This window comes from Asterias amurensis, chromosome 12, assembly GCF_032118995.1.
Source record: "Asterias amurensis chromosome 12, ASM3211899v1".
NCBI classification, from domain to species: domain Eukaryota; kingdom Metazoa; phylum Echinodermata; class Asteroidea; order Forcipulatida; family Asteriidae; genus Asterias; species Asterias amurensis.
Window position 1 is genome coordinate 9,298,573 of NC_092659.1, and position 13,192 is coordinate 9,311,764.

The window sequence follows — 13,192 nt, forward strand, 5'->3', positions numbered from 1 at the left end:
CGGCAGACAACTCCCCTCCCCCTGGGTTAAACATCAGAGGAACCCCCTGAAACCAAGTTGAAATGACCAATAACAATATTCTTAGTATCAACTGCCAGAAAAAAGTTTGGCTGCATTGGGCCCGGTAGACAACTCCCCCCCCCCCCCCCCGGGTTAAACGTCAAATGAACCACCTGAAACCAAGTTGAAAAGGCCAATAACAATATTCTTAATAAAAGTATCAACTGCCACTCGAAAGTTTTGCTGCATTGGGCCCGGCAGACAACCCCACTCCCTCGGGTTTTAGAAGAACCGCCTAAAGCTAAGTTGAAATAACCAATAACAATATTCTTAATACAAACGGAAGTATCAACCGCCAGACATTTTTATGATTCTTCATTGGGCCCGGCAGACACCTCCCCAACCCCGGGGTTAAACTTCGAAGGACCGACCTAAAACCAAGTTGAAATTACCAATAACAATATTCTTAAACCAAGGGGGTGGGGGTGTTTGGCGTGCCCAATGCACCAATTTTTTGTCTGGCGTGTTATGATACTTGTATTAAGAAGAGTGTAAATTGGTCATTTCAACTTGGTTTGAAGTGGTTTCTCTGATGTTAACCCGGGGAGGGAAGGTGTCTGCCGGGCCCAATGCAGCAAAACTTTCGTCTGGTGATTGGTACTGGTATTAAGAATATTGTTATTGGTCATTTCAACTTGGTTTCAGGTGGTTCCTCTGATGCGTAAAACCCGGTGTGGCGGTTTCAGTTTTCCGCCGTATTCAGTTTTCCGGGACTCAGTAAAGAATAACAGTATTGACTTCTTTCGGTTGCTGCGCGCAGGTGTCGCATGACGCTATGTTACCGTATTTGGTCATTCGGAAAACTGAACACGGCGGAAAGTTGAAACCGCCACACCGGGGGAGTGGGGTTGTCTGCCGGGCCCAATGCAGCAAAACTGTTGTATGGCAGTTGATAATGGTGGTAAGAATATTGTTATTCGTCATTTCAACTTAATTTCAGGTGGTTCCTTTGATGTTTAACCCAGGGGGAGGGGAGGTGTCTGCCGGGCCCAATGCAGCAAAACTGTTGTCTGGCAGCATGGTATTAAGAATATTATTGTTATTGGTCATTTAAACTTAATTTCAGGTGGTCCTTTGATGTTTACCCCGGGGACGGGGAGGTGTCTGTCGGGCCCAATGCAGCAATACTGTTGTCTGGCAGTTGATACTTGTATTAAGAATATTGTTATTGGTCATTTCAACTTAATTTCAGGTGGTACCTTTGATGTTTACCCCGGGGGAGGGGAGGTGTCTGTCGGGCCCAATGCAGCAAAACTGTTGTCTGGCAGTTGATACTTGTATTACGAATATTGTTTTCGGTCATTTCAACTTAATTTCAGGTGGTTCCTTTGATGTTTAACCCGGGGGAGGGGGTGTCTGCCGGGCCCAATGCAGCAAAACTGCTGTCTGGCAGTTGATACTTGTATTAAGAATATTGTTATTGGTCATTTCAACTTAATTTCACTTGGGGCCTTTGATGTTTACCCCGGGGGAGGGGAGGTGTCTGCCGGGCCCAATGCAGCAGTTGATACTGGTATTTAGAATATTATTATTGGTCATTTCAACTTAAATTCAGGTGGTTCCTTTGATGTTTACCCCGGGGGAGGGGAGGCATCTGTCGGTCCCAATGCAGCAAAACTGCTGTCTGGCAGTTGATACTTGTATTAAGAATATTGCTATTGGTCATTTCAACTTAAATTCAGGTGGTTCCTTTGATGTTTACCCCGGGGGAGGGGAGGCATCTGTCGGGCCCAATGCAGCAAAACTGCTGTCTGGCAGTTGATACTTGTATTAAGATTATTGCTATTGGTCATTTCAACTTGGTTTCAGGTGGTTCCTTTAATGTTTAACCCGGGAGGGTATATGTGTCTGTCGGGCCGCGCCCAATGCAGCAAAACATTGTCTGGCGGCTGATATTGTCTTCTGTTAAGAATTGTGCATTAGGACTATTGGTAATTTCAATTTGGTTTTAGGTTGTTCCTCCGATGTTTTACCCCGGGGGTGGGGGTGTCTGTCAGGCCCAGTGCAGCCAAATTATGAATCAAGGGCCACAACTTAAATAGCATACAATTTTTAGCCACACAGCTGGTGTCGTTATTAAATTACGGGCTCTTAACGTTTGAAAAGAATATCACCACGACGCGCGGTCGTTCGGGGGCGGAGCGCCAAAAGGGGGAGATTTTAGCATTTTTTAAGAGGCTGTATCTCGGAAACGGTATGGAGTATGGATTTAATTTTTGGTTTGTGTTCATTTTAGCCATAGTAGAACAGTTAAACAAAGTTTCATGTAAATCTGAGGTAATTTGACAACTGGTGAATTTCAACCCATAGGTTTGTACACTAAATATTTGGGGGAGGGGGTGTCTGGCAGGCCTAATGCAGCAGACAATTTGTCTGGCGGTTGATATTTTTTACTAAGCATGATGTTAATGAACATTTCCACTTGGTTTCATTTGGTACCTAGAATGTTTGATTCAGCCCATTATTTTGCCTCTTTGTTGGGGGTCCACGTGCTACACACAGCGGGGGGTCCCTGGCAGACATCCATATCTGACTATGTCAGGTTATCCACTAAATGTTCCTGTACTCAAATATTGGTACCTCGTTCCTTTAACCAAAGTGCTCTGGGCTGCCGCTCTATGAGGGCCTTATTTCAAAGAGCTCTTGAAGCAAAAATGTGTGCCTAATAACATTTTGATTTGCAAAACTATAAGCAGGATACCAGTCAGTAAAACATGGTACATGTGACATAGTATTTAAGCTGCAAAGTTATACTTAATTCTGGTATATAGGGCCTAAGCATCGTGTCTTTTTGTGATTTAGCTGTTTTGTGCTGAAGCGTCTGTATGGATGTAATACAATAACTAATCTTGTAGTCTTGGACATGACGCTTCATGCTTTAATTGCTTCTCAACATACTGCTAGATAGGGTGAATGATAAACAAGGTATGCACCCATTCTGAGTATTCTGAAAGAGTAGCGATGGTTTCAGGAATGTTTCGTCCGAATGAAAACAGGGGCAGTATGTAAGGCTATTTTTTCCCTTCAAAAGCGTTTGCCCAAAGGGTTCATCCTTAAATCATATCAGTTCAATCTTTTTACATTAGTTTATGTTTAACAAAAAAGGCACACATTTTCTGTGTTACCTCAAACAAAATCGCGTTGGAGACATGGCCATCTAAGCCACTCTTTGTACAATTAAGAAAGAATCGAACCATGCTTAAGATGCTTTTCAATCTGTGAAGATTTCATTTCAAAAAGTGGTAAAGTTTGCGAAAATCGGCAGTAGTTATATCCATGCAGGGAGAATGTAGTAACGTTTCGCAGGCCTTTTTTCTGGGGTTGTGTGTGGCTGTGGGGGGGGGGGGGTCAACAGATATATAACCGCAGTGTTTTAAAGTAAAATGTTCATCAAAATACATTTTATCCAAAGCTGATGTACTTCTTACCAAATTTGTAATGCCACCAGTTTTCAGAGTCATTATCAAACGTGTACAGACCTTTTCATCTACCTTGTGCTTGATAATGTTAAGGTGGAACTACAGGAAAGTATACAGTTTTCTACTAACTACCAAACACAAGTAATATGTATATCATTTAAACCAAATATAATAAAATTACTTTCATCATTGATTGAGAAATTTTGCTTGAATAATGAATCCACGACAGGACAGCCAACAAACTTACGCTTATACAAGACTATCACTGTTAATTTCTGACATTTTAATTGTGCTCAATAATTTCACGGTAGATTTAAAGTTAAAATGTTTCATTTTCTACTATATATCAAATCTAGAGTATGCAATTATTTTTTAAGATGTTATTTTGTTATATTCACCAGAGAAGTTAAATTTACTGTTTACATCGATTGCATTTTTATGATAGTTCCATAAGGGTAGGCCCCACAGCAAATAAAACGCATTTTACAAGCTTTGCTATTATAATATAGTTATTAGAGTTTAAAATAGTCAACAGGCTTTCCATGCAAAGTTTTAAATCCTACTTAACAAGCTTTCCGTTTAATACAAATTGTAACTAAATACAAGCATACTGAACAGTACTTACTGCCATGTCTGTAGGTATGTCATGTCAATAGGTGGCGCCCTAGCATTTCCGCTGTTTCCAATGTCACGTTTCAACTAAAATCCTACATTATTAAGCATGATTATATCGACTTTTCGGAAGAATTGTATCAGCAGTTCATTCAATTGATTATAATTATTTTATCAGGCGACCATGTTTCTTTTAAATAAATCGTTGCTTGATTAATGTAAAAATACAAAAGTATAATCAAATGATTCAATTTAAGTTAATAGCTAGGTTTTGTAATGGTTTCATCTACCATTGACAATTGATAAATTTGTACACAAAGCAAGAAGAGATTAGTCCTGCCCCTTTCTAACCGAATCACTGCCCCTTGATTGAAACCCCTTTAGGACGTGTGGTATGGTCCATCTTAGGATATAAATGCCTATGAAATGACCGGTGGGTATGGTGTGGATTAAAGGAACACGTTGCCTTGGATCGGTCGAGTTGGTCTTTGAAAAGCGTTTGTAACCGTTTTTTATAAAATGCATATGTGTAGAAAGATGTTGTAAAAATAGAATACAATGATCTACACATACATGCCTCGAAATTGCACGGTTTTCCTTTTACCTCGTCGACTAACACGGTCGGCCATTTATGGGAGTCAAATTTTTGACTCCCATAAATGGCCGACCGTGTTAGTTCGCACAGTAAAAGGAAAACCACGCATTTTCGAGTTAAACTTGTGTGAATCATTGTATTCTACTTTTAAAAGATCTTTCCAACCACATGCATTTGATAAAAAACGGTTACAAACGCATTTAATAGACCAACTCGTCCGATCCAAAACAACGTGTTCCTTCTGACAGAATTAGTCTCAAAACAACTGAACAGAGCTTTGAGTCCTCTCTCAGTGATTTCGCATCCCACCTCCCTTTGATTGGTTAAACGGCTTAGTGGAAACTAACTAAGGGAATAAAAGAGGAGCGACGAGTTCTTAAACGGCCGTTTAAAACCGGCAGGGTCGTGGTCGTGTGATAAAGGCCCTCGCCTTCGGCTCGGGCCTTTATCGCACGGCCACGACCCTCCAAGGTTTCAAACGGCAGTTTAAGAACAAGTCACTACTCTTTAATTCCCATTCATCAATACATTTTGGTTAAAAGGCGTAATAAAGTAAGAAACTCTGTAAAACTTATCCGTTTTCCGACGTCCTTGAGCTTTGTACGTGGGTTGCATTTTTATGACTGAGACAGTTTTCGTAAATGCATCGTGCGCGTAGTTAGTCTTGGTGCACGACGTTTCTTGTTTTCCTTTCACACACAGCGCAGCCAACTCACCAACAGCGCCCGCAACGCCCGTAACGAGAAACGTCTTGCACCAAGACAAGCGTGTAGTATCCGAAAACAACCGGTTATAAACAGAGCTCCAGCTGGTTATTATCAACCGTTTAATCACCCCTACGTGACGTGCTCTCCACCAATACGAATAGCGAAACTGTTTGAGTTATTTATGAATAATGATTGACTCAATGTTAATGCTACAGTAAATCAGTAAGATTTCATGAAATGATTTGTCGGTTTTGAATAATAGTTCGTGGATTTCTTTGAATAATGATTTTGTCACATTCTTCAGTAGGACTGATTCTCTCGATTTGTTCGTTTTAATTGTCTTGCAAATGTATCGTTTTCGACAATGCCTTTGACACTCACACGCGATGCATGATCTTGACCGATTGAAGATCAGCCACGATTAGGTCACCGGTAGGAGTAAACGTCATGCCAAAAGAATTGTACAAGCCACGAGCTACACAGCCGATGTGCTCACCTAATGCGTGATAATGATGTATCTCACACGTTCCCACACTACCGTCACCATGAACAGACACGTAGATGTCTCCAGCATCGTCGCAGCACACACCAGCAGGTTTTACAGGTTTGCCGTCAATGGAGGTGCTGATATTGAACACCTCCTTTCCCATGAAATCCAAACAAACTAATTTCATCTTGTAGTAGTTTGTGAAGATCAGTCGATCCTTGCTGCTTACAGATAGCCCGGACAGGTTTTCTATTTCGGCATGATGTTTTATAGAAATGGTAGATCCATCCATATTATGGAGAGATATAACCTTTCTCTTACAGTCAGCCACTGCAATCCGATCTTTCTCGTCCACTGCGATTCTACTGAGTAGACTCTCTGACTGCCCCTCGACTTCATTCTGCGAGGGTATGAACTGACGAATGTATCTCAGTTCTCTATCATAAACCTTTACATCCAGTCCGTCAGTAGCCAGAAGCAGGTCATCAGAGGTCACACAAACACCGTTAGGACAATATAGTTGACCATCCTCTGTTTCACTTTGAACACCAGTAGATTTATAACAATCCTTTGATGTAAATGTGGATAATAGACCCCTCCCTATATCAGTAACGACAATGTCACCATTGCTAAAGCAAGCAACGTCTGACGCAACCTTGAACTCCCCCTCACCTTCCCCTTCTTTACCAAACTCTGTCTTCACCTCCCACTTCTCTTCCTCTAGTATTTCACCGATATCCGCATCAGTTACGACATCATGACCTTTGAACCCGATGAATGACTTGCTATGCTGCACTGTTTGAAACTGGAGCTCTTTGTGGAATGTCAAGTTGTGCATAACCTTTGGCTTGAGGTCCAGCAGCTCAAAGTCATCAGCTTTCTGCATCAACTCATTGACTGAAGCTACGATCTGCTCTGCACGGCTCATCTTATCGTGATTGCTGCTCCGTATGCTGCCAAATTCCTCACCTCTTTCTTGACCGATTTGAGTGACTCTTTGATGAAGGAGGCGAGATGCATTTCTAATCTTAGTGATTTCCTCTTCCTCCTTAACCAAAATATCTTGAAGAGCCTGATCGACCATGAGTTGCAATCTACGCTGAGAGTGTTTGATAGAGTCATCCACTTTTTGGAATTGCTTGCGACATTCATCAAATTTCATCAATGCCTCTTCAACAGCTTGACGGTAAGATGTTATGGAATCATTGATTTCAGAGAGATTGTGGTTCGACGCTCTGTGATCAAACACCACACAAGCATGGCACGCAAGTAAATCGCAAGTTTCGCAGTAAAAACGCAGTTCCTGGTCAGTGTGTTTCCGGCACTTTGGAGATTGAGTTTTGTCCGTGTCTTTGGGTCGCTCATTTGATGAGGCGAAGGCATCAACGATTTGATGATGCCTGTTCATTTTTAGTTTCGCGTGGTGTTCCAGACATGCAGTGCAGAGTTTTGCATCACAGTCAACACACCGTGAAACGGCTTTAAGACCTTCGTCGCATCCTTCACAAGTCCAGACAGGAGGGTTGATGTCATCCTCCGGACCTTCCAGATTGATGACGTCATCGATAAGCGAGCTCAAGAAAAAACAGTTAAGAAGAGCCGACACTCCCTTTTCTGGGATGGAAGTTTTCTCTCTACACACTGGGCAAATTATAAAATCCTTATTTTGATCCTGTTTGTCTACAAGTACCTGAAGACATTTTAAGCAGAAGCTGTGCTGACAGTCCAGGATTTTCGGATCGTTGAACCGACTCAGGCAGATTGGGCATTCGATGTGTACATGTCTAATCTTGCAAGTGGTCTCAGTGGGTGGTGCAGCTTCAGCCATCTTGGTGAGAACGCACAATCCTGTAACCTGAAGTAAAACGAATGTCATTCCCGTTAGTTCCTACAATCAGTGAGTGCAATAATTGATGGATATTTTAAGACACTAGGTGGCAGCAGACTCACATGGGAAACTCGTTTGCACTCGAAAAAGGTGCGCATGCCCAGAATTTTGTAAACAATCGACTGATTACTGGAGAACTTGTGTCATTTGTTTGCCACACGAACAACAGGTTTCTTAAGTACAATTTTGATGTTTTGAAGTTACCTTCAAAATATAAATATTATGCTGTTTTTCTCGATATTAAAGAAAAACTGGAAAAACAAAGCAAGATATAATTGTTTAACCTTTCAAAATATTGTTTACAATTATTCTTGAATGACCTTTTTGAACTATTTAAAGGCAGTGGACACTATTGGTAATTACTCAACATAATTATCATCATAAAACCTTTCTTGATTACAAGTAATGGGGAGAGGCTGATGGTATACAAAAATTGTGAGAAACAGCTCCCGCTGAAGTGACGTAGTTTTCGAGAAAGAAGTAATTTGCCACGAATTTGATTTTGAGACCTCAAGTTTAGAATTTGAGGTCTCGAAATCAAGCATCAGAAAGCACACAACTTCATGTGACAAGGGTGTTTATTTAATAACCCATTGCCGGTTATAATAATTATTGTTATTATTATTAGTTTTATTTGAGTGGGGGGGGGGGCACTCCCGTTGCCGTCCCATCACGCGATATAATGGGGAGGGGGCGTCAACTCCACCTTCCAATACGATGGAGTCAGACTATTTAAACAACTTGTTTTGTCAATTCGGACTATCGAACCGTATTGTAAATTCGGACTATCGAACCTTATTGTCAATTCGGAATATCGAACCTCATTGTCAATTCGGACTATCGAACCTTATTGTCAATTCGGACTATCTAACCTTATCGTCGATTCGGACTATCGAACCTTATCGTCGATTCGAAATAATGAACCTTCGGACTGTTGAACCTCGTTTTTGTTTCGGACTACCGAACCTTCGGACCAGTAAACCTTCGGATCGATGAACCTTCGGACTAATGAACCTTCGGACTATCGCATCAAATGTTCGGATTAAAGAACCCTATTACATTTTCGGACTAATGAACCCCCTCTTATGGAAAATTGCGCGTTCGGACTATCGAACCTTCGGACTATTGAACCTTCGGACTAACGGACCTTCGGACTATCGGGCGGACCCCGTTTTTCTCTTTCACTATTATCTCCCAAATTCGACGACCGATTGAGCTAAAATTTTCACAGGTTTGTTATTTTATGCATATGTTGAGATACACCAACTGTGAAGACTAGTCTTTGACAATTTACCAATAGTGTCCACTGGCTTTAAAGGTGACTATATGTGGATGGAATCGTGATAATTTCCTGTGTTAATATCCACGTTTTGTGCGTTATTATAATAGGACTTTATGAATTTTTAAATTGAAAACTGAGCATGTCTTTTTTTTTTCCTTTTTTTTTTTACCATTTTGTGGTTGAACGAAATCGTGTTGTTTTAAAAACTTCTTTTTAACGAGCAACTTTGGGACTATAAAAACTTAGCCTTGCTCAAGGCAGTCGAATTATTCACTCCGAAAAAAGAACGCCGCTGTATAAAAACCCACCCGTATTCACTGTGCGTAACATCGCACGCCACGATGCCCCCGTACACTATCCGCATGCGTCGGCCGTCAGGCCGACAGCCTTGTAGGGTCTGTGTTGAAGCCACTGACCTCATTAATATAATAAGCGAAGAGTTCCCACGGTCAGCTCATTACCATAATGCCCGCGAAAGACGAGACATACATCACACACCACCACCATGGACGCATGATAGGGTCCAAAGGTCGTGATATGGGAAGTGCGTGATTGGACGTCAAAATGAATAATTCATTTGCCTTACATCCTGTGTTGTCTGATAGGTCTGACGAAAGATATACATATTCATGAGCTGCATACTAGCATATCCGAGAGCCCCCCCCCCCATTTTTTCCACTAGTGGAATTTTTTCAATACAACACATTAAACCCGGAAGTTACAGACCCGACAAGGCTGTCGGCCTGACGGCCTCCGCATGCGGTTAGTGGTACGAGTGCGGCTGACTTATGTGCACAGTAGTAGTACGATGTAACAGTGTGTATACGGGTGGATCATGCGGTGTGATCGCACGCACCACGCACAGGGTATACGGGTGGGTTTACAGCGGCGTCTTTTCGGAGCGAATAATGCGACTGCCTTGAGCAAGGCTAACTATAACCATAATTTAAAGCTGTAAATGTTAACAACAACCCCCCCCCCCCTCAAAAAAAGAAAAACGAAAAAAAAGAATGCAGTTACCAATGAACCGGTTGAGGCGTACAAATATATCTTCTTCATTGTTTTTTCCCCTTTAAAACCGAGTTAGACTATTACCAACAGGCAATCCCATTTAGCATCCATACTCTATACAGAGGGCCTATACCCGAGTCAGCATGGTTTGTTTTCTGATTCAAACTGACCAGCTACTATTATAACTGTAGGCCCTACATTTGAGTAAAACATTTTTAGTGATAAAAACTAGAAAATTCATTACATTGACCCTTAAATGGCAGCTATACTGCCCCAAAAGGACCAGTGTGTCCCAAGGTCTGTCAGCCAGGGTTTCTCTCCCCCATATGATAATAATAATAATAATAATAATAATAATAATGGGAAAGTTGCATCGGTTGGAGGGGGGTTAAAACATGGGCGCTATCAGAATTATTTTGTTCACAGTTCGCTGTATGGGGGACAGAGTGTCCTGCCACACCGGGACTTCATAATGGTTGCAGATTTACATGTCAATAATTGGGTTTCCTAAAACAACAATTATTTCTTCTAAAACGTCGATATTTATAATATTCGGTTTCCGTAGAGCTTTTGTACAACTTCTCAGATCAGGTTCATTCCAATAGCTTGTCTGTTCATAAACAACCAAACAAGACCATGTTTCACAAGTGTGTCGGTTATTATAACAATTGTCATCTGCATTAGAAAACACTAGTAAAAGTAAAGTCCTACCTGAAGCTGAAGACGTAGCTTTACTCAATGCGTACAGTTGAATGTTATGGTAGGTGAAATTAATGGATATTAACGACAAAAAAAACGTTGAAACTGATCAAAAACAGTGCAGGTTTATTCGCAAACACTACCCGCGTACTAATGTAAAGTACGCATCGGCTAATACGAACAATGCGCAATGGTAGTTTCTCAGAACTGGAAAAACCCACAGTATTTATAGCGTTCAATCGGGATTGGTATTGCATTCAACCATAGCGACAGTGCGCGCTGTATGGTATGGCGATTTCCACGTGTCACATAGTCTTGAAATCAAGTCGGTAATTTGTTAAGCGCGGTGTAGTTACGGAAACTCACACACATCCTCGATCCCAGTATGTGTGTGAGTCAGTGGCAACAGCTGCCACGCGCTACCTACGACCGTTGCATGTATGTATAATCGCACTGTGACTGTTGCATGAACGGCAGAATGTGTGTTTGTAACAGCTAGGCAGCGCCTAACGACTTGTCGTCGAGTCTACATGCCACAGAAAGGCTGTGTATATGAAACTTTATGTGTTCAGTCCTTGAGCTGTTGACCCCAAACACAAACCATAACATGACATGGGAAATGGGGAATTGATGCACATGGAAAACCATAACGTGTGTTGGTAGAAGTGGAACATTGTACATTACGACAGAGTCTGCTTTGTACACCCAACATCACCAACTGTATACATGACCTTGTTGACATCCCCCATGGACAAAATGTTTATTTGGTATCAACGTTGTTATTTTATGCAAATAAATCCGGCAATGTGAACCATTTGACTGATGATATTATGACAAACACAGTCCCACTGTATTTGCTTGTAACGGTTCATGTTCATGTATAAGTGTAACCCTATCTCAAGTATGGCGTAGGGCATACCGTTTTGCCACTGTGATTTGTCACGTGCCTTGGTAAATAGTTCCTTTATAAATTATGAAGGAAAGTTCTTTGAAAACAAAGGATTCGTGTTACTGTTGCTTCCAAAGAGGTACAAATCAACCAGAAAAAAATGTGGATTATAAACTAGTAGACATTGTGTCGATTTATCCACAAAAACTATAACGACTCTATCATTTGTAGAGTAAACCTGAATAAATACAAACCAGGACTCGAAAAAGCATGCTGTGTTATCGACTTTTTATTCTGTGTGAAAAATGCCCTTTACCGCGATGTCAGTAAATAATTTCAAGCCTTTCGATGATAACATGAAACAAAATGCCAAAGGAGCAAAATGATTTTTGTTTTTTAGCTAAGTGATACTTTTTTTTGTGAAACATTTTTTTGTAGTGATTAAAAAGGGCGGGAAAACGGTTCACTGCAGGTTGTGTGCTGGCAGTGTATGTCAGCCTATTAGCAAGTTTTGTCCAAGAGTTGTCCGATGTGTTGGGCTTTCCATGAGAGCATATAGTTTCAAAGAGCTCTTGAAGCAGAAGTTTGTACTTAATAACACTTTGACTTGCAAAACTATAAGCAGGATGCCAGCAAGTCAAATAATGGTACATATGGCTCAGTATTTAAGCTGCAAAGTTATACCTAACTCTGGTTTTCATCTTTTTCTTGTTTGTGATTAGCTGTTTTGTGCTGAAGCATCTGTATGAATGTAACAATTGTAGTATATGGCGAGACGCTTAATGCCCGCTTTAATTGCTTCTCAACACCCAGGAGTAAATGTGTACTCCTTTATAGCGTGAATGATAGGCAAGGTAGCATCCATTTGGTGCTGCGTACTCTGAGACATGGACGACAGAAAGGGCTATGGGAAGGATTATGATATGAGTAACAGAGAAGGACACGGTGACAAATGAGGACAAGAGTGCAGGGAAGACGATCAAATGAAAGGAGTGGAGATGGTCAGGCCATCTAGCAAGGAGGCACGACAATGGGCATGCAAAGCAACCAACTGGACCCCAAGAAACTGGACAAGAAAAAGAGGGCGACAATCAGAAGATGGAGAGATAAACTGTTAAGTACCTACAGAAGCATTTCTTTGCAACAGACAGCGCAGGATAGAATGAGACACAGAATTGGTGAAGAGGCTTTCCTCCTGCAGTGGAGTAATACAGATTTAAACACCCCTTACTAGTATTCTCCCTGCTCATTGGTTTAGAGCGCGTCACATGACATGTCTTAGTTTTGCTAGACGACGGCCGTGTGTTAGTGCGTCGGTTTGCCATGCGCTAGTCCGAAGACTAGCACATGGCGTGCATTACCCAGACGCCCGTTGCGTGTACGAGGATGATAAATTAATAGTCTGTAACCATTTCGGATTGCACGACACTACATGCAGCACAGTAAAAGTTTTTGTTCAGTCCGTATTCGCGTCGTCCGTGGATTGTAGCATGCAGGTCTGTAACTTAATAATAATTGTACAGTATTAAGAAATGTTTGGGGT

General features: G+C 41.4%; 1 protein-coding gene across 1 annotated transcript; it reads right to left on the reverse strand.

Moving 5' to 3' along the window:
• Nucleotides 1-4,856: 4,856 nt before the first annotated feature.
• Nucleotides 4,857-10,901, reverse strand: LOC139944752 (uncharacterized). The gene is made up of 2 exons (XM_071941827.1): nucleotides 10,773-10,901; nucleotides 4,857-7,735 (listed from the first exon to the last, which is right to left on the reverse strand). The coding sequence occupies exon 2, from the start codon at nucleotides 7,706-7,708 to the stop codon at nucleotides 5,771-5,773; it is 1,938 nt and encodes a 645-aa protein (XP_071797928.1). The 5' UTR covers nucleotides 7,709-7,735; nucleotides 10,773-10,901; the 3' UTR covers nucleotides 4,857-5,770.
• Between the last annotated feature and the right edge of the window lie 2,291 nt (nucleotides 10,902-13,192).